The sequence below is a fragment of the Uloborus diversus genome, unplaced genomic scaffold (genome assembly GCF_026930045.1).
Source record: "Uloborus diversus isolate 005 unplaced genomic scaffold, Udiv.v.3.1 scaffold_678, whole genome shotgun sequence".
In the NCBI taxonomy this organism is placed as follows: domain Eukaryota; kingdom Metazoa; phylum Arthropoda; class Arachnida; order Araneae; family Uloboridae; genus Uloborus; species Uloborus diversus.
Window position 1 is genome coordinate 56,649 of NW_026558877.1, and position 22,724 is coordinate 79,372.

At 35.0% G+C, this 22,724-nt stretch overlaps 1 protein-coding gene across 1 annotated transcript in view; it reads right to left on the bottom strand.

Moving 5' to 3' along the window:
• LOC129233742 (RING-type E3 ubiquitin-protein ligase PPIL2-like) overlaps positions 1-18,201 on the bottom strand; it is a 73,888-nt gene extending 55,687 nt beyond the window's left edge. Inside the window, exon 1 of the mRNA XM_054867718.1 lies at positions 18,102-18,201. Within this exon, the coding sequence (XP_054723693.1) occupies positions 18,102-18,201 (100 nt within the window). The remainder of the gene's footprint in view (positions 1-18,101) is intronic.
• Between the last annotated feature and the right edge of the window lie 4,523 nt (positions 18,202-22,724).

The following is a 22,724-nucleotide window of genomic DNA, read 5'->3' on the forward strand; positions in this document are numbered from 1 at the left end:
ATAGTAGTATAGACCTCCTTGTCCATATAATAGTTTTTAAAACTAAATTCCTGCAGAAATTTAACTATGCATCATTTAAAAAATTTTGTTTGTGTCAAAAATTTTACACAAAAATTATTTTTAAAATTAAAAATAAATAAATAAAAGTTATGATTAATCAAGTTGGAGTTATAACAAATTACAGTAAAATCCCTCTAATGAGGACACTAACAGGACTTTTTTTGTCAACGGGACAGGGGTTTAATAATGTTATTTGCATTGGAACTGGGGAATTAAACATTGTCCGCATAAGAAGGGTGTCCACCTTTGAGGGGTGTCCGTTAGGAGGGGTTTCACTGTATACCAATCAATTATAGTTCTAGTCTGCCAAACATAAATAATTTTTAAAAGCAGATAAAACAAATGTGCAGGAACACTGCAGACCACGTGTTTCTGCCCCCCCCCCCCCCCGTTACAAGGAACATCTTTTTCAGTGCATAACATGTCAGCTAAAGAATGTAAAGACATTCGACGAAAACATCCGACTATTGTCGGATGCCTTTAAATCCACAAGCTCCCATTTTGTGCATTGAAAAAGGAATTCCTTGAACGCCAAAACACGTGTCTGCAGTGTTCCTGCACTGTGCTTTTAACGTTGTTTTATTTTCTTTTATTTTTTAAGCAAAGGTATTTTTATATTTGTTTTATAACTAATTTTTGTTTGTAGCAAAAATCCATTTTTAATATAAAAATTCCATAATTTCTAAATTTACCTTTTTTGCATAATTTTTAATAAATAAGTTTTTTAACTTTGGGGACATTAAAATAAAGATTTATTCCATTGAAGCATAACAAACTTCATTATTCTCAAAATTTAAATTTGACTTATAAATTTTATTTGTAAATGATTGCAGAATATAATGCTTGCTCTTTTTTTATAAATTTTAGTATCTGTCTTGGACAATATTCAATTTTTTGCAACTACAGTGAAACCTGTGTAAGTTGACCACTCGCGGTGCAGTACTTTGGTGGCCAACTTAGACAGGTGGTCAACTTATAAAGGACGGTAATGATTTTTTTTATTTTTTGTCATTTCTTGCACCATGTATTCATTTTTTGAGTAATTCACCCTTATTCTTTCTGTTCAACTCACTTCCATTGTTTAACATTAGTGAAACTGAAACAATAATTAAAAATACTATTCAAATAATTTTGTTATTTTTTCCTTGTTTTTAACTATATTAGACATTGTAGTTTTAGAAATTCCATATGTGCCGGCTAATTTTCTTTGCCTATCTCCATTTTCAATTAATTTTAATATAATATTTCATACTTTTTATTAATCTCAAGTTCAACTAACTTTCTTTTTCAAGCATTTTTTGTACATCTTATAGCACAAAGAGCTATAAGCGCAACTCTCCCAGTTCATAAAGGCAAAATTAAAATGTCATATCTCTTAATCCCTTGCACCAGAAACATGTAAATTTACTCATTAGCAGGCCCAGATCTGCGTGCCCGCAGTGCGAGGGGCCTGCGTCCTTAAAGGGGCTAACGGCCCTAGAAATTGAAAAAAAAAATCGAAAAAAACTAGCACTAAGACTTATTCACTTTACAAATAGACACTGCTGGCCACTAGGGAGGGGCCCTATATATTTTGTTGCGGGGAAGCTTAAAATGTATAGATCCGGGCTTGCTCTTTTTAGCTCAATTCCTGTGTTGCCACAACATATTGCAACTGAAAGAAAAGATTTTGAACTTTTCTACTGACACCTATTTTCATTGAACAGAGTACAAAAAGCTATCTCAAATAGAACAACAAATGAAAAACAAGTTTGGAGAATTAAGAGCAGCATAAGCTTTATGCTGCTGTTTAGTTAGTAAAATGCTAGTCTGTCATCAAAGCATTAAAAACATTTTTGGAAATTTATCAAAAAAAAAAAGAAAAGAAAAAAAAAAAGAAAAAAAAATAATAATTATAAATAAAAAATAAAAACAAAATAATTTGCTGAAGAAAGTTTTAAAAAATAAACCAAGGGTTTTTTACAATACTCCAAACCAAATTTAGCGTACATTAGTGGTCAAGATAGACAGGTGGTCAAGATAGAGAGGTGGTCAAGTTACAGAGGTTTTCCTTCATTATATGACATAGGACTAATTCCGTTGCTGACAAAAGCGGTCAACATAGACAGGTGGTCAACTTACAAGGGTGGTCTACTTTACAGGTTTTACTGTATTTTCAAAATAATTAAAATTGTTTAAAGTAGCGATGCAGAACTGAAACTTCTCCCCTTAGATTTAAAAAAAAAACTTGGTTTTTTTTTTCGTTTGTTTTCTCTGTCAAAATTTTAAGTTTTTTTTAAACATTTTGTTCAAAATTGTTTTAATTTGTTTACTATTTGTTGAAAACAGAGTACTTTCAACTTATTTTAGCGTTTCTTTGATGTCACGCGTAATATTATAGCGTTTTGCTGTAGTCCTGCAGCAACCTTTTAGCATCCGCTTTTGGTTTACAATACTTTTTATTTTCTTATAAGTAGGTTACACGAAACATATTGAGCAAAATGCAATGCTAAATTTCAGTATAAATATGATTAACTTGTTGCATCAATCGGCATACCAAGTAATTCATAGTAACAAAAATCAACATCCGCCAATCATAGGCCAATGCCAATAATCTTTTTTTTTTTTCACATATTAAAGGACGCTTACATTAAAATTTCAAACTTTCTTTTCCAGAAAGTAATAGTCAATTTTCAAAAATTCATAACTTTTTGCACATTTAATGTTATTTTCAATATTACACATTGATATAAACGTCCAATTCTGTTTCTGGAAGTTTAAGTCTACTTCCATTGTGCAAACGATCAAATATGGCGACAAAGTGAAAAATTTAAAATAATAAGTAGATTTTTGGATTTGTAGTATAAAAGTAGTAATAAATAATTAATAATCCTTAAAAAACTACAATAAAAGCAAAATAGTCAGTATTTAGCACATAAGAGTCTAAATCAATTAAAACAAAAAAAATGTTATGAAGATTAAATTTTGCATTTTTCCAGAAAATAATTACAAATTATCCGGAAAAAAAGGGCACAATTTGTGTTGTTTTCAATAGTTTGCATTGCAATTAACATCCAATGCCGTTTTCGGGAACTTAGGCACTTGAAAAAGTCTTGTGTACTTCCATCTTGGGAATGACCAAATATGGCGGCTATGCCCAAAAATAAGAAATAACTTTTTTTTTAATTTGTTGCATGAAGACAATTAAAAAATAATAAATCTTCATGATAATACAATTCATTGAAAAGTTTTTATCACATTTGCGTCCGAGGCAGTGAGGATAAGATTAAGTTTTAAGAACAAAATTTTTCATTTCTCAAGAAAATTATTTCAAATAATAATAGAAAAACAATTTGCAGGCCATTTTTTGTTGTTTTCATCAGTTTTCAATTAAAGAAAACATCCAATTCTGCTTTGTTTTTAGAAACTTTGGCATTTTTGGATCGTATCTACTTCCATCTTGTGAATGACCAAAGATGGCGACTACGTTTCACACGTAGCTAAAATGATTTTCCGATCAAAAAAAAAAAAAAAAACGATTTTCCCCGATCGACCCTCCCATCTACAGGTTGTGCTTCCGAAGCAGTAAATTGTCTTCTCTCCTGTTGAGTTTGTGCATAATTGCTGTTCACCTGATTTTTTCCCCTTGGGAACTACTGAGAGCCAAAAATGGCGGCTGCTGAAGATTTTTTGGGTCGCTACTTTTTTCATTGCTTTAAAATTGTTACAATTTTTTTAAACACATCGATAAAAATGAAGATTAGGTCTTATAAAACGAAATTCCCTGGGAAAAAATTGGGAAAAGAAAAATTTTGGGGACACATTTGGAAAATTCCTTGACATTTTTGACTAAGTCATTTTCCCTGATAATTCCAAGTTTTCCCGGAACGTACGAACCCTAAACCGAACAGAATGTTGTGGCAACCCATCTAAAACTTTAGGCAGTAGAAAGAAATGCGTTCCCCTCACTGACTCCATGCAAGAAAATCTTCGCTTTTTTGGCGCATTTTTCGTTGTGAAAAAAAAACGTTCATTTTTCGATTGCAGTTTTTAAGTGCCAGCGTCGGTTTAGATAAAAATTTACAATTTTTTTCGTGAAATCACAATAAAAACGAAGACTAGATCTCATAGTACTTAATTCCTTGGGAAAAAAATGGAAAAAAAATTTTTGGAGGACAAAATTTGAAAACTCCCTGACTTTTCCCTGACATTTTTGACAGTGTCATTTTCCCTGACAATTCCCGGTTTTCCCGGAATTCCCGGAGCATGAACCCTGGATGAGCCGGATTTCTTGATTTTTTCGAAGTTTTGTTTCGATTTGATACGATCAACTTCTAATTTCGGATCGTTCTTTAATTCTTTTAGCTGTTTTGACGCTTGTTCCGAAATACGACAAATTTGTATAGCTTTCGTTAATGTTAGATCTTCCTCTGCTAATAATTTTTCTCGCACGTTGTCATTAATGATACCGAACACAATCTTATCTCGCAAGAGACCGTCGGTCAGTTCGTTAAAGTTGCAGCCTTGAATTCTTTTTTTAGCTTCGGTGACGAATTCATCGAACGTTTCGCTTTCGCTTTGCTTCAATTTAAAGAAATTCCATCTTGTGAAGGATTCATTTTTCTTCGGAGCGAAATAATCTTCGAAGTTCTGCAAAATAACATCTATATTTTTGGAATCTTCATCACTTAATTTGAAAGTATTAAATATACTTATCGCTTCATGACCTATTGTTGTCATAAGCACCGCCGCTTGAACTTCTGCTGGTTTTGCTTTCAGATTAGAAGCTACGGAATACCATTGAAACTGTTGCTTGAAGTCATTCCAAACATCTGCCATATTATCTTGGCGAATTTTGAGCGACATCGGTGGTTTTAAACCACTCATTCCTGCCTCTTGCTGTGTCATTTTTTTATTTTAATTATTACTTCTGACACTATGTAGCGATGTGCGTAATACAATGACTCGAGGCGGATACAAACCAGACATGTTTATTAAGCTACGGACGATCACATACTACGCGGGCGGGAACCGCCGACTGTGTAGAGACACAACTGGCACATGCGCAATAGGCACAAGTGTGACGTATGCGACACTGAGTAACAACACAGTTTCCAGGAGAATAGATGAAATGGCTGCTGACGTTGAGTGCAAACTCATAAATGTTCTGAAACAAAGTAAATTTGCACTACAGATTGATGAATCAACTGTGACAGGTAACAGAACTATTTTATTAGCTTACGTGAGGTTTATTAATGAGCTGAAAGAGATAACTGAGGAAATGTTGTTCGCCAGAACTTTGATTACTGATACAAAGTGATCGTCGATTTTTAAAGCGGTGAAGGATTATTTTGAAGAAAAAAATTCCACTGACAAATGTAAGTGCTTGCGCAGCAGATACAGTGCCCCTGCCATGGCGGGTCGTCTTATTGGGTTTTTTGCACACCTTAAAAAAGAAGTGCTAGAAGTGATTACCATCCATTGTGTTATTCATCGTCAACACTTGGCTGCAAAAAAATGAGTGGTGTTTTACATGAAACCTTACAATTAGTCATTACTGGTATTAACAAGATCAAAATTAATTCTCTCAATAATCGGCTGTTTCGAGAGCTTTGCCATGAAAGCCATGAAAAATTCGAACATTTGCTTTTACATACGTCTGTGAGATGGCTTTCCCCAAGGAAACTGTTTGCGCCGTTTCTTTGAATTATTCGACTCTGTAGCTGAGTTTCTCGACTTGCATGATCCTGCTTTAAGTGAGAATTTGAAACAGCGCAAATTGGAACTTGCACATCTCAGATATTTTTGAAAAAATGAACGAAGTCAACATTAAGCTTCAAGGAAACAAGATGAGCCTAATCAAGGCCAAAAGCATAATTTCAGCATTCATTGCCAAAATCGAAATCCACAAGGCAAATATTGGCTGTAAAGAACTTATCCTGTTTCCGACTCTAAAAAAAAGTTTAATCGTGGATGATGAATTTCCTGAAGAAAATTTTTTAATTTTTTTGATCACCTTGATCAGTTAAAAAAGAACATGGAATCAAGGTTTGCAGATTTGATCATCTTACAAATTCCTGACTGGATTTTAGACTTATTTAGTTTTGAAGATGTGGATGAACTGGAAAACTCTTTGCAGACAGAGTTTATGGATTTGAAATTTGATTGTGAATCAAAAATTACTTTCAAGCAATACGGTTACGAACTTGCTTGGGTGAAGCTTATGGGTAGTTACCCACAACTTTGGAAAAAAAGTTGAACTTCTCCTCATCTCATTCCATTCAACATATTTAGTTGAAAGAGGATTTAGCTCTGTAGTGCAGCTTCTCTCGAAGCAAAGAAATAGATTGGACATCTGCCTCAAAGGGGACCTCAGATTAAATCTCACTAATATAAAGCCAGACATCATAGCTTTAACAGAGTTCCATCAAGCACAAGGCAGCCATTAAAAAGGTAAAAAAAAAACAAATCTTAACAGTTAAAATTTAATTTTTTCCGGATTTTAATTAAAAAAAAAGCATGTTACTGAAAAATGTAGTATTTTTATTTTTGCTAAGTATGTAAATGACGTTGGTTAATTAAAGCACTTCAAATTACGTTTTTTCTTTTTTTTTTGGGAGGGGGGGGGAGGTGTTAAAAATAAAAAATTCAGTTTCAAAGCTAATTATTGCTTTATCATGCACTTTTTGAAGCTTCAAAATAAAATTAGGCGCGTTCAGTAACATTAATCTTCACTAAAATCAGCGCCATCTAATTTGTGGTTTTAAGGGAAGAACGTGTGGGGTGGGGGCGATAGGTGTAATTTAACTTCGGAAAGGGGCGATGAACTAAAAAAGATTGGGAACCACTGATCTAGGATTTCCTTAATTGTCCCTCGAGCTCCTAGTTCCCCCCTGAATTTCCGACATTTCTGTGTTTCTAGTGTCAAACGGGTCTTTCTTATGTACCCCCCACACGACTACGCCGTCTCGGCGGCGACATTTCTGAGTACTACAATTGACGGACAAACGTCCTGACACTTGTATGGTCGACAAATTACCGCAACTAGTAAAATACTATTTCGTTTTTTACTCGTTAGGCGTATAAAAACTGGAAATGGTGCTCAATGTGCGTTCAGAAGTTTGTTTCAAAAACAAACACTTATAAGTACAAATGTGACTTTGTATTGCAATATTTTCACCATCTTTCTCTCTATTTTAATGTGCTTTAGTTTCGGCGTCCCATGTATTTTTTCCACTTTGATATGGTTTCTATTGATGATACAATTTCATAAATGTGTCGACGGGCAGAAGCTATTGTATTTTTAAACTGAGAATTTCCCTGGGTTTTTCAAATAATGTTCTAAATAATTATTTTTAAAAAAATGTTTGAAACGTGCATCTTGATTGCTCATAGTTTGGTAATCTTAATGTGCAATACAGATTTCCGGGTAATTTCTAAATAATATATTAAGGTTTCTTTTTCTTTTTAGATTTTACAGAATAAACACTCGATTAGAATTTATGAATGTCGGACTTAACGTTCAAATCCAAAACGTCCATGACATTCAGAATTAACTCTAAAAATAAAAATTGTCGATTGTAGCTGAAACTGCCAATGACCCTGTGTCCTCATCAAAATATTCTTATTCGGCAAAACTTGTTTGATGATTCGGCAAGTTTTGGGACATTACTGCTTTTTTTTTTTAATTCCTGAATTTTCCTTCTCATGTGTGCATTGCATACCCATATTTTATTCTTCAGCAAATTGAAAACTTCTCTCAAATTGAGAATTTTCCAAAAATTTAAGTTCGGAGCGTCAATATATCAGTGTCGGCAAAATCAAATTCTGGTAATATGAATGTCGGTAAATTGGAAATACGGTGCAATTAGCAGTTGGTGAATTATGTCTTTCAGAAGAACAGTCGTCAGTATGATCACAGGATGCACTAGACATGCCTATACAAACTATACTATACTAGCTTGCAAGTTAACTTGTCAGTGACGTCATTAAGCGCGGAGGAAAAACACTGAGTGAAAAGACCGCCTGTAGGTTTGTAAGGAGGATCTCCGATAAGACACCGCACTCGCAGTTGCCTGCTTGGCGAATTAATCCGCTTTGGCATACTTCAACGAGAATGGAGCACTTGAGCAAAATCGCGCCAAACGCAGAATATCCGGAGATCGCCAACTGTTTGTGAGCTCTGATTGGCTGGTTCGTTCAGTTGCAAATGAATGTATGGATCCGCGCTGCACCGCTCTTAAAATTGAAAATATTTAACGATTCACAGAAATTATGACAAAAAAAATGTCCCTTTTGCGTCGGTTTAACTAACTAATCCGATTTCTAAAGCAAAGTGCGTAATTTCCCCCCGATTATCTGGCAAAGCGCAAGGAACTATTTCCTTCACTTGGCCGCAGCTCATTTCTCCATAGCCAAGAAAGCTTGCAATCGAGTATAGTATATACATGTTTTTGATTTTTCTTTCATTATTAAAAGACATTACTTTGCACTCAAATATTTTGAATCTAGAATCAATTGAAAAAGCAAAAATGCCGACTCTATAGATGAACTTTCTGAGGGGATCGATGCTTTATTGTGTCGGCAAAATGAGCTGTCGCAAAGTAAGCAATCAGCATAATGAGCAGATGAAAAAAATGTTCGTTTCTGCGATATGAATTCATCAGAATGAACATGAAGCGCAGTCAGACATGGTATACATACCCGCAGTCAGACGTGGTATACATACCCGCACAAACTCTTCATGTTTTCTTTCATCCCGTAAATGCTTATTATTAATTATAAATATGTGTATATGTGTATTATACATATTTTAAAAAGCCAAACACTTCGTGTCGTGAATGCTGAAACTAATGAGTCAAAAATGCCGACTCTGGTGAATTTGATGATTAGGCACTGGACAGTGCCGTATTTAAGCACTCGGTGGTAAAAGAAGCGTCCTGAAGATGCACGCTCAAGGGAACAGTCTGCGAAAGAATGCTGAATGATCGTGTTTGCTGTACGTAGTGTGAGCAAAATGAAAATGAATGTAAATAAAGCTCCTTTTCATTATTTTCTCTTGCGCAAAGTACCCAAAAGGTTAAATTTTTGCAACTTTGAAATATGAAAATAAGGAACAAATCTGATATACCCCCCTCTTGGCGACTTTTTCCTGTTGGCGCCAAAAAAGCGTCGCCAAGAAAACTATGTATGACGTCATATGTCATACATCGTTCTTAGCGATGCTTTTTTAGCGCCAACAGGAAAAATTCAAATTATGTCATTAATTATTTAATGAAATTAATGCATTAATTTTTTTCCGTTGTTTCTCCGGGATACGAGGACCTCGCTGCCGCTGGTCCGTTATCCCTCCGACTTTTAATATACATCACAGTCGGATATAAGTCACAGATCTCCTCCGTTCAGTATACAATAAAGTCACAGATTTTATGTGAAATTAACACCATTTTTGTGCTACAAAAATGCCAACCAGACCAAAATACAAACTACCAGAAACACACTAAAAACACAATAATTCAAAATATATTCACTTACCTTTTTTACTTTTCTTTTACTTCCTCACGTGAGGCAGTGCACATATGTTCCGCTCTTAGGGAAATTATCCCATTTTTTATTATCATTACTTTACAAAAATATTTAAATTATGTTTGTTTTGACAAAAAAAATTCCAAAAAAAAAACAACCTTATTTTACTTGTATTTTGTACTCCACCCAATTAATTTCGCGAATTATTTCCAAAAACTTTACAAACATATCCTCATTTTTGTATTCACAATTTTTTTTGTATAAATAATAAGCTAAATAAAATTTAAAATCCCCTAATCTATTATATGTTGGTAGAGTACTTTTAACGTGTCTCCATGTGGATTCAATTGTGTTAGTGTGACATTTAGTTTCTGGATCTACAAAATTAAGTTTATGGTTGACTGTTAAATGCTCATACCCCTCCTCCCCCAATGTATCATATGCCCTCCAACAATCGGAGTGCACCGTCGTGCCTGGTAGTATCCACTGCTTAATTGCCAAAAATAGAGTTTCCCTACCCCTATCCCCAACAGCAACCAAAAAAGTTTTCCCCGAACCCCGTTCAACCCCCCCAAAAACCCATTGTCCCTCAACTGCATGTCCCCGATTATATTTTCTTTTCCCAAATTTAGATTCATCAACTTCAATAACTTTCCCAACCCCCCCTATTTGTTCGGATTTTAATTCAATGTAATTTAATATTTCTTCATTAATATAATTTCGCCAATCGGCTAAAGTTTGTGATGAAAAAAAATATTGACTTTCAATATCAGCAGTTTTGGTCCCAATTAAAATCTCATATGTTATCAAAAAAATCTCCTCTATTTTCAACTTGCTAGAACTAAACCATGACCCACTCCTGATCGTTGCTTCTTTTCCACAAACAACACCCCCAATAACCTTTCTACAAAAAAAAATTAACCCATCTGAACATTTTTTAGTTTTTTTAATTTTCATAACAGAATTACATCTAGAACATAACATTTCATTCTTAAGTAAACCAATTTCCCTTAAAAATTCTAAAAAAACCTCTTTATTTTCAATTAGTTTAAATATAAAAATCTATTTAGGACTCCGGTACGTCCAAACGTTGGACGACCTGACGAAAAAGAAAAAGAAGATTCATTCAAAAATTTCAATTGATACATTTGGACAACATCACAAACCGAACTCATAATTAAAATAGAAAATTCAACTAAATTAACATTAAAAAACAACAAGAAAAAGAATACTCTAAAATAAAGTTTGAATTGAAACTTTATTTTAGAGTATTCAACTTAAAATCTCCCTAAGAGCGGAACATATGAGCACCTACCTCCTACCACACAGACACGTGCAAAAAGACAGACTTCGAGAAACTACTTTCCAGCGTTCAAGTTGCAAAACCAGGGTTGCCAAGTTATCGCCTTATTGGCGATTTTCGTATCGAGCGAAAAATTAAAATCTCGCCAAGAGGGGGGCATATCAGAGGAGAGCCGAAAATAACTTTAAAAAAAAAAATCAATCAATAAAAGCTTTGAAAATCCGAAACATTGAAAATGCCGACTTAAACTGATTTTGCCGACTGGATGAAATCTCTGAGAGGGTGAGACACCCCCCTCAACCCCCTATGGCGACGGTCCTGGAAAGCATTAGCCACATCTAAAGCCGAAAATCAAGGAAGTATCATAAATCTAACTCGCCTTCAATTCCGGCAAACTGAGGCGTAGCTAGACCCGACTTTCGGGGTTACTTCTATATATATATATATATATATATATATATATATATATATATATATATGTGTGTGTGTGTGTGTGTGTGTGTGTGTGAACTTTTACATACTTTGGAATGGGGTTCCCCCAAGTTCGATACTTGTGTCAAACAAAACAAAATCAAAGAATTTTTTTTTTATTTATTCATTTTTTGTAATGTTTTGGAAAATTTAACTTTTTTTTCCTTTTTCTCCATTTCATTTAAAGTGAAACTTTCTAGCAACAGGTCTAGTCAAAACCAGTCTATCCAAATCAGGGGGAAAATCAAATATCTGATGAGCGTGTTCCGTTCATTTCAGTGTGACTGCTTAATTTAGAGGCTAACACACATCTACAAAAGCTGGCATCCCTGAAAGCTAATAGATGGATACAAAAGCTGGCATCCCTGAAAGCTAATAGATGGATCCATTTCCGCCTGTGAACTGGATGTTTGACTTTTAATCTCATCGGTGGTCAGACTATTTTTACTAACTTGGTTCGCACTAAAAGCATGAAATAAAATAAAAAAAGACTTCTTGATTATAACCTGCAAAAAATGAAATGACTTTTCATATCGTTATATTTATATGTTGCTTTTTATATGTATTTACATTTATGCTAGTTCTAAAGCAGTTAATAAAATTTGAATTAAAAAAGAGGGAAGAAATATAGGCGGTAGAAAGTTATTTGCACAAAGCTGCATACCATCTGTTCTCCTTTCAAGTTTTTATTTTTAATTTTATTACCTGCTTTAGAATTTACATAAATATCTATTTGAGAGATCAACAGCAATTTTCGAGTGTTATAAACAGAAGTCTTGTTTATTTTCTACTTTTTAATGCGAACCAAGCTAACAGAAATAGTACAGAACAGTCTAGATTTATTTCGTTTTTAAACATTTTATTCCTTTAATGCTATGCAGTTTTTCTTTTAAATTAAAATAAAATTTCCTTCAGAAGGGTTCGATCGAATTAATGCTGCTTCAGCAGACTGTACTTCGTTTTCTTCAGAGGACGTTAACTTTCCCTTTTTAGAGCAACCATTTTCGTCATTTACATTTTTTTAGGGGGGGGGGCAGGGGCGGCATTTCAACATTTCATTTGGGGGGTCGAGTTTTTTAAACATGAATTTTCTCAGTGTGGAATAAAATGCGAGTACATTTTTTTTTAAAGTAAGGTGATTAAAGAAATTCAAATTTTAATATCCACACTTTTAATTTATTTTATAGTCAGCTATAACAGAAAAGATCTTGATACTACCGTTTCTAAAATAAATTTTTAATGAACGATTTTTGGAATCCAGAAGAAGAGGAAATCTTGGTACTATATTCCGTCAATATCCAGCGGCATGCTCTTGGCGGTATAGCTGAAGATAAAAGTCTCGCTCGTCCCATCTTGCACAAAAAAAAAAAAAAAATCTCTAACCTTCTGAGACACCAAAATGATCTTTCACAGTTAGCTGAGTTGATTGGAATCGGTGAAAAAATAATTGAAGCTACAAAGTTATGTTAGAAAACGCATCTTAAAAAATTTTCTCTTTAAAAAACATGCAAGTTTAAAATTTGTGCTCTAGTCTTCATTTTTCATCATTGAAGTACACTGGCTCTTCGCAAAACAATTCTTTTTGCTTCGTTCAGCAACTTTTACTTGTAACTGAAATATTTTATTTATCTTGTTCAATAACCTGCACATATAATATTGAACTTAGATTTATCACTAAATCTTGTGTTAATTTCATTAGAAACTGAATGAATCTATTATTTGATACAAAATATAGAGTTAATCATTTGACTTTGCATTATCATGTGGATTTTTGTCACTTTTTTATTTATTTATTTTTTAATATGGCCAATAAATCCAAATTAACAAGAAGCTCTTAATAGGAGCTCCGATCAAGAGTTCTAGCTTTAACTTTTGAAGACCATTTTGTACCTCATCCAGCAAAAGTATCTGTTGATGCACGAACTTTTTTCAAAAATAGCGTGTCTTTTGTAAGAAGTTTCCATGAAAGTATACAATGTATTGAACTGCTCATATATGCCTCTTAACAGAAGGAATCAATGTTACTCACTAACTGAACGTATATTTAAAATATGAGCGCAACAATGAACTCAAAATACCAAGAAACCTCTCGTAAAAATCGGGCCAGTCACACTGCATTGCCCTTTCACATTGGAAGCAGAAGCATCATCTTAACACTGCACTTACAAGTATGAGGCATTTAAACTAGTGATGTTCCGGATATCCGTATCCGTATCCGCGGATATCCGAGGGAAAATAAAGATCTGTATCCGTATCCGTTACTTTTTTGACGGATCTTAAACGGATCTTTTCTATTCTAAAAATTCTTAAATATTTGAATAAAAGACTCTTAAGTTCCGTTTAAATTAGGCTTTATTCCCTATTTAAATTATAAGGTATCATTTCAGAAGCAAAGAAACGATTAACAAGTTTTAAAAGTGTATCTGTGTGTCTATTTGGGGCATCGTAGCTCCTAAACAGATGAACCGATTTAGATAGTTCTTTTTTCGTTCAAAAGGTGATTTGATCGAAAGTGTTCTTTGCTTGATCTCGTTTCTGCAGAACTTGAATTACCAGAAGTATTAATAAAAACCGACTTAAAGTATTTCAGAATTATGGTAGTAAAAACTTACCCGTACGTTAAAAATATTGGCCCCAAATTCAAAGAACTAAGTTTTCTGCGTTTGATATTTGTTTTGAACTTCCAAGTTCCAAACAAATGCAAAAAACACAGTAAAAGCTATATCGTATTAAGGAAATTTTAAATGCAATTTAAAGCCTTTATACTAGTGATCGGTAGCTATTTCATCGTCGGATAAGGAGAAAAGCTCAATGATTTAAAATTTCTATCCGCTGTCAGTTCATATTTGTTAACAATGTGCGTTCTGACCCGCAAAACCCATCTCAATATCAGGTCGGCATGTTTTTTTTTTTTTTAATTTTTAGTTTAATATTAGTTTCTGTTATTGATTTGGGGTTTCTGTTATTCTTCATTTTGGTTTTTCTCGGCATTCTTCAAAAAAAGTGAGACTAAATTCTGTATTTACCGTTTTTCAAAAGTGTTTCCGGCTCTGTTATTCTGTCGATCGGAGTAAGTTGGGTGGAATGGGTCAGCGCTGCATTTATGCTGAAATAAAATGCGAAAAATGTTTCTAGCCTGTCCAGTAGCATGCACTCTTGCTCCTGAATCCTACATCTACCGAGCAAGCTAGAAATAATTGATCACATTCTATTTAAGTATCAATACAGCGTTGACCCGTTCCTTCCAACTCTCCCTCAATTTTAACAGAGATTTCTTTAAAGAGTAAATCATAGTCTTGATTATATTTTCGCCTCATTTTTTGAAGAAGCAGTGGTTATTCTGACGGAAATACCTTCCTTAGCAAATTAAGTTCCGTAACAACACTTGAATAGTTGAATTGGGTTTAAAAAAAAAAAAAAAAGAAAGAAAAAAAAAAGAGATCCGTATCCGTATCCGTGGATCTTGACACTAATGATCCGGATCCGTATCCGCGGATCTACTTTTTTGACGATCCGGCACATCACTAATTTAAACCATATGAGGAAATTTCTTCTTTAGTTGAAACAAACTTATTCTCCATCTATTTTTTTTATTATGAAAGTTCTGAAAATGATTCATGAATTTCAAAGTTTTTATCCAAATAGCGAAAAACACTTGCTCGTGGCTGAGGTCTCGAATTTCATCAACTTTTACTAAAGATCATCTGCAGATTTTTTTTTTCTTTTAACTTCCTATTGCATATGATCACTGATTTGCGCGTTAGGTAAATTGAATTTCCTGATTTCTTAATATTCTGCGCAAAATATTTGGGGGTGCAACCGCCCCCTCTTGCTCCCCCTATTTGCCGCCCCTGGGGGGGGGGTTAAAAAGCTTGTTATCGGTTTTGCTCGCTTCATTATACAACAACGTTCACTTAGAATATACTATTCTAAATAGTTCAGACTGCACGTTTTTAAAAGAATACGCAGTAAATACTGGCTGACATTTTCGACAAATCGATGTGATTGCGGTGGATTCTCTGGTTAGCAAAGGCCGTTTTGACTGTGACAGCACAACGCCAACAAAAACCTTATGTCTCAAATTCCGGCTATGCTATCATTTTCGGATTCGAAGCCCAATGATCTTCAAAGCAGCAAGCAAAAGCATTTTCTTCAACTCGAAACAGAAAGGGCTGAGGGGGCAAAAAAAGGAGAAATGCGTTCCACGAATAGGTTTTCTAGGAAGATTAACGAAAGGACAGTCGTTTCGAGCACTTTCTTGGAAGAAGAGTAAAGGGGTGAAATTCACAGGTTGAGTATTAGTTGCATTATGGATGAGTATTTCAAGTTCATGGTTAAAGGTCATTCAAGTTAAAAGCCATTTTGCTCTGTTATCTGGTTTAGTACTGTTCTGTGATCGCTCCCTTTCTTAAAATTATGATTCCTTAAAGAAAACCAAGCTGATAGGAGGGAAAAGAAAGTTTAAGATTTTTTCAAGTAAAGAAAAAAGGAAAATCCTAGAATATTGGCCAGGTTAGATTTGCAGCAATTGCTAGCCTCAAGGAGATAAATAATTAATCAAAAAACAAGAAAAAGAAAAAATCAGGCACCAAAAAGCAATAAAAGACGTTTTCTTCAAAAAGATATGCTCAAAGTTTCTTTTTCTGTCAAAATGTTTCCTTAAACTGGCAATAAAGTACTTAATAATGTAATAATAGAATAAAGACCTAACAAAACTAATACAGAGGAATTTTGATCAAGAGCCCATGTTGTCTATAGTATCGATTTCAAATTTTCACCATCATATTCCAAAGTTTTATAAAGTTTCTTAAAGCCCCCGTATCTTAAAACCTCTTTATCTTGATTTTTTTCCTTCCTGTGAAATTCGAAACATACAGATTCAACTGTATGTAGGGGAGATACGGGCAAGATGGGGTGGCGGGCAAGACGGGGCACCCGGTCTATTATAACCTTCTAGTCGCGCGAACACGTTCAAACTCGCACAGACGATGTGGCACCACGACGGCTTCCAGTGCACTCTCGTATGTGATTCGTGCGACACGTATTTTTTAGGTTATCGAAACAAAAGTGATTTCGCCAAGTTTTCTTCTTATTTTCTCAATTCGTTTAGTACGTGTTTAATATACAAGTAATAGTAGTGTAAATGAGATAAGAGTTTATCCGCATGCGCCGAATATTACGCTAACAGGTAAAAACTGGTTTATTTCTGTCTTGTGTGTTGTTTATTTTGTTTTCTTTTTTAAATACATCAAGACCCATGAGGGCAAGATGGGGTATGTGTTCCCCGTCTTGCCCGCTCTAAGTTTTTATTACGGTTCGAGCTTTTGTGTTGATTAATGTTAATGTATCTCTCGCTCTATATGTATGTTTGTGATTGTATATATGCATGTGGCTTGGCTGTGTAATGCATAGGCGGACTTGTTTGTTTTAGCATGGTGAAAACATACAAGAGAAAGACAAATAGAGGCGAGTGGCCGGAAGAGAGCATGGAAAAAGCTGTTAAAGCTGTTTTAGAAGAGAAAATGGGGTATATGCTAGCAGCAAAGACATTTTCAGTTCCTCAGACTACTCTAGAAAGAAAAGTAAAAAAAGCTCGGGAGAACTTGGCCCTATCTCCATCTAAAAGTATTAAAGTAAAGGTTTCATTAGGACCTAAGCAACCTGTTTTCACAGAAAAAGAAGAGGACGAGCTTTGTGGCTATATTTTGGACATGGAGACTAGACTTTACGGACTTACAGCCAAAGACTTAAGAGCATTAGCGTACAATTTAGCAGTAAAAAATAATAAAGTCCATCCTTTTAACGTTCAAAAACAAGAAGCCGGCAAAGATTGGTTTCAAGGGTTTTTGAACAGACACCCAGACTTGTCAATAAGAAAACCCGAAAGCACTTCTGCTGCACGTGCTGCCGGGTTCAACAGAATAGTTGTTGATCAATTTTTTAATTTTTTGGGCAATATCTATGACGAACACCATCTTACACCAGACCGCATTTATAACTGCGACGAAACTGGTGTTTCAGTTGTACCAAAGACTAAATCCAAAATTATAGCAAAACGAGGCCGAAAACAAGTAGGGGCATTAACTTCTGCAGAAAGAGGTACTACAATCACAGTAGAGATATGCTTCAGCGCCAGTGGACAATACATGCCCCCTATGATGGTGTTTCCCAGGAAGAGGATGGATCCACAGTTAATGCTTAATGCTGCCCCTGGAGCATGGGGAGTTGTTAGTGACTCAGGCTGGATGACCACGGAGTTGTTTCTTGGATGGTTTAAACAGTTTGTGAAATTTAGTGGGGCCACAGTAGATCGACCTGTTTTGCTATTATTGGATGGCCATAGCACCCATACAAAAAACATCGATTTAATAGATGAAGCTCGAGCCAATGGGGTAATTATTTTATGTTTCCCCCCACATACAACTCATCGTCTTCAGGTCGCCGATGTTGTTTATATGAGACCGTTGAGCAATTATTACGATCGGCAAATTACGACCTGGCTTCGCAGCAATCCAGGGATGGTTGTAACAATGCGGCAAGTTGCAGAAATTTTTGGAAAGGCATTCATAGAAACATCTACCATGGCAACAGCTGTAAATGGCTTCAAAAAGTGCGGAATTTGGCCTTACGATCCGACGGTCTTCTCTGAAACCGACTTTGCTCCTTCGTTGGTGACTGATATTCCGCTCACTCAAACACTGACTTCAGCGACCACAAATGTAGCAGTCACAGCACCTGCAAACGCAGCAAGTTGACGTATTACCTGTGCTGGATACCAGTGAAGCTGCTATTACTAATGCAACTACATCTCGTGCCTCACTTCTATCTACCGGGGTTGAAACAGAGGCAATTCGCAAAACCATTAATAATGTTCCTGTATCAGCTACTTTTCACGAGACACCTACGGTGACTTCTGCTACCTCGTCGAGTCCTCAACCTGGATGTTCCACGTGGGTTGATGATACAGAAATAGACAGAAGACCAACTACTCCACAACAGTCAACATTTTCTGTTGTTAGTCCACAGCAAATATTACCCCTTCCAGCAAGTCGTAGATCTTCACGCGTGACTCGTAAACGAGGAAGAACAGCTATTATTACTGAGTCACCGTATAAAAAAGAACTGGAAGAAACGATTAAAAGAAAGCAGGTCACGGAAGAGAATAAACTAAAACGAAAAGAAATTAGACAATTAAAATTGGAGAAGACGAAAACGAAGGATAAAAAAAGGAAGACCCAATAAAAGAGGAGTCATAAAAAAGAAAAAAACGATAGATAATCGCAAATCATCGGATAACAATAGTGATGCAGATATTGAAAATACCCCTTGTTTGTACTGCAGCGGTCTTTATTTAGATTCCAATGAAGGCTGGATCAAATGTTCTCTCTGTGGTACGTGGGCACATTGCTCTTGTGCTGGAGTGGATGATGAGGACGATGAAGCAACATTCTCCTGCGAATTCTGTCAGGAAAAGTAGGTGAAATGCTGTACCCCATCTTGCCCCTAGGGGTACCCCATCTTACCCGAACCAGAGGGTAAGACGGGGTGGTGGGGCTTTTTTTACTTTTATATCTCTAGAATAATAACTACGCTATGATTGTTCCTAAAATTATAAAAAAATTAAAAACTGATTACCAAAGGAAGATTTTGAAATAAATATGATTGTTTAAATGCAATGGTTTCAGTTTTATTGCCCTTTAAACGTTAGATATCCCATCTTGCCCGCATCTCCCCTAATATTCCCCGCTGCGCCGCTCATAAAATTAAACATACTTAACAATTTTCAGAATCTATGACAAAAAAAGGCTACATATACGTAGATTTAACAAATCAATCTCATTTCTAAAGCGAAGTGTGAAATTTCACTCAATTATCAAAAAAATGTTGCAGCACAGTGAGGAGTGAGGTGTCTTTACGCTTGAGGGTCACTCATTGAACTGATTTTCAATGGCACTGGGGGGGGGTGGGGGGAAGCGAAGTGAATTTTTGACCACTGTTATTCAGAAAAAAAATTTGATTCTTTTTTCTTTTCTTTTCCTTTTCTCTTCTCTCTTTTTTCTCTTCTCTTTTCTTTCTCTTCTCTTTTCTTTCTTTCTCTCTCCTTTTTTTTTGGGACAAACATTTCGGGGGGGAGGGTTGTCCTCAAAACCCCCCCTTTAGCTACGCCCCTGCCGGCAAAGCAAAGGAACCCAAAAACATATTCGCCCGCTTTGGGAGTTTACCCAATATCGGCGGATCGTTATTAATCACGAAGCCGATACACTTATTAAATAGGCCCAGCTAATCTTTATACTGGTGGTGAAAAATATTTTTCACAACGGTTAGAAGTCTGCATTTGTGAAACTTGTAGCAATTCAGGAAACTTTTGAAGAATGTACTTAGTTTTTTCAGGAAGTGGATAAAAACCTGTAAAATCCAAAAACATTCTTTGGAAATAATCAGGAACGTTACGGCATTTTTTACAGTGTAGATGTCAAACGATGATAACGGTGTATCGATTAATTAACTTACACCGCCATCTATTAAGAATTTATAAAACTAAACAATTATTACATAATATTAATGTGTAATAAACATTTTATTTGCAATTAAAAATTATAAAAACCATCCTATCTTTTAAGTTGAACCAAATTACAAATAGGTATGAAATTTGATAAAAATCGGTTCGGTAGTTTCGGAGTTTACCCCGAACAAACATCGTGACACGAGATTTTATATATATAGATTAGCCGTCACTAGAATGAAGTATTTTGTTATCTACGGAACCAAACCCTTGTTTTAACACTAGCATTTGGTCTCAATTTACGCGGTTTTGATTTACGCGGCATTTCCGTGGAACGTAACCCCCGCGTAAAACGAGGGTTTACTGTAACAAATATAATAAATATTTGTGAATTATACAGATTTTGTTTCTCGAAACCATGTTTCGCAAGAACTCGGATATAACGATCAAATATCGAGCATCTCATCAAAAAAGTGATCCAACAATCAAAAGCATTAAACATAATTACCAAAATTAAAACATGCATTGTTTAAAAGAAAGAGACTTACTTTTGGAGCTGAATGGCCCTCTTTACATAACACTTTTAAGACCTGAAGTGCGGGAAGGAGAAGTTGTTTCCATCATGCACGAATTCTGACAGAGCTGCCGGAACTTGTTGTTTCGGCATTGGTCGAAGCAATTATGAAAGATTCTCTTTTGTCATCTTTTCTTTTCACCCTTCCCTCCTTTTTTTTAAGCAAATATTTCTATCAGCAACTTACTGTACAGAAACGAGACATACTGCTCCACAACTTCCATTTCGCAGGTCATTCACCTTCGATGAAATTTCAAATCTTTATTGGTCGGCCATTCTAGTTGGGACTTCCAGAGAAACTGCGCGAATGCAATAAATAATTTCGTACTCCGAGGTCTTGTTTTCCACTGACGTCGAAATGTAATTTGGGGGAAAATAATTGCCGGTTTTGGTCCTGAGCGAAGTGCTATTCCACGAAATTCTACCGAAATCCTTGAGAGAAAGTAACATTAAAGATAATCGTGGTAGGTGCGCGCGAACACTAGTGGTTCTTATTAAATCATAGCTAAATCTAGAAGAGTTTTAAACGATTTTTGATAGTGTGAATTTTAGAGACGTGGGTTCAGACAATGTTGCCTCAAGGTTTTGACGTCATACAAATTCTCGAAGCCCAAATGGACGACTACTTGATATCTTTGAGCATCAATACTGTTTTATTTTACATTTTTTTAAGGTTCACAATTTCTCTTTGATTACGTGTGTATTCTTTCAAGCCATGGTCATGTTTTGCGCTTATATAGTATATTCGCGACTCCATTAAATCGATTTTTTTTTAAATATATATATATATACTATCCTCATTAGGGTGGTCCTTATTTATATGGGAATTTTTTTTTTTTTTTTCGGTATTCAACAAGTGACACCCCCTAGTTTTGTGACACTATAATAAAAAGTAGTCTGTGCAAAATTTGAACTCGATCGGTCAATAAAAACACTTGCCCCTAGGACGTTGAAATTTAACACTTTTGATAATTTTCTCACAAAATTTCGAGTTTTTGCTTCAGACCCCGTACATCATTTCTCCTAGGTTTGCAAAATATTTTTACAGTGAGGTAGCCCTAAAATTAATCTTTTCAATTGCTTCAAATCAACTAAAGATTTTACATTGAATAAGAATGAAATAGTGCTTTAGAAACTTTATTTTAATCGTACGCTTTTCTCAATGTATCTCAATCGTGTGCATTTTTTTTCCGGTAGTCTTGGACTGTCTGTAAAATAAATTGCTTTTGCGACTCATATTTGGTAAATTGATTGTGAAATTCTTCGATTAATTGTGCTAATCTTTCAGTTGTATCATTCACAACTTTCAGCATTTTAACAATATCTCTTCCCTTTAAATAGCTTCCTTCTTTTTGCCATGAATGAGGATCAAATAGAAAAATATCTTTTGGTGTTTATAACTTCTCAAACAGTTTTATTGACTAATGATTCAATCTTTAAAGAGGAAGATCTTTACTAAGAAAGTATTCCAAATCATCTACTGTTATCTGAAATTTTTTATACAGTCATCAGACATGTTTTCCTTATCAGCAAACATATTTTAGAGTAGTCTTTTCCTATCTTCAAAGTTGATTCCTTCCTCCAAAACGGACAAAGCTACTAGTTCATCCCCTAGATACCATAAGTGATTTATGAATTTTCCAATCACTGGCTTCTGCTGCATGTTTTTCCTCATTTTGTTCGCAGCTAGTTTTTTAGACACATATTATTTAAAGGAGCCTAGATTGGGTTGCTGCAAAAAAACATATCTTCATACAGCATTTAACTGTGAAACAACATTTAAGGGCTTTGTCTTCATGTAAGGTCAATTTAAATTGTATCCTAACTGTATAAATTTTCAAACAATAAATTTCTTTGGCCACCCATCTGGCTCAAGGATAAACTCCAGGTTGCTGAAAACATATCCCTGCAGGAGGGACTTCACCAGGAAATATTATTACAAGTTATGAGAATTCTCTGTAATCTTTTTCAATTCCGCTTTTTACAAACTATAATATATCATCAACTTCGTCTTGTAGAATTTAAGTGGTATGTGCACTTCATTGAAATGTTATAAATTCTGAATAATGGAGATCTTTTCACAAAATTTTCAAGCGCTTAAATAATGGAATATCGGGTCTAGAACTAAGAAAGGCAAGAACTTCTTTAAAGACGCACTCCGCAGAACGATTTCAAGTGCATGTTGATGGCAATCCAAATGTATCACCGTCTAGTTTTGCTCTAAAAAATTACATGCACAGTTTATACGTTCGGTATAGCACGCCGCTGTATCAAGCACTACAGCTTGAACAGTTAGCAATAAAGAGCAA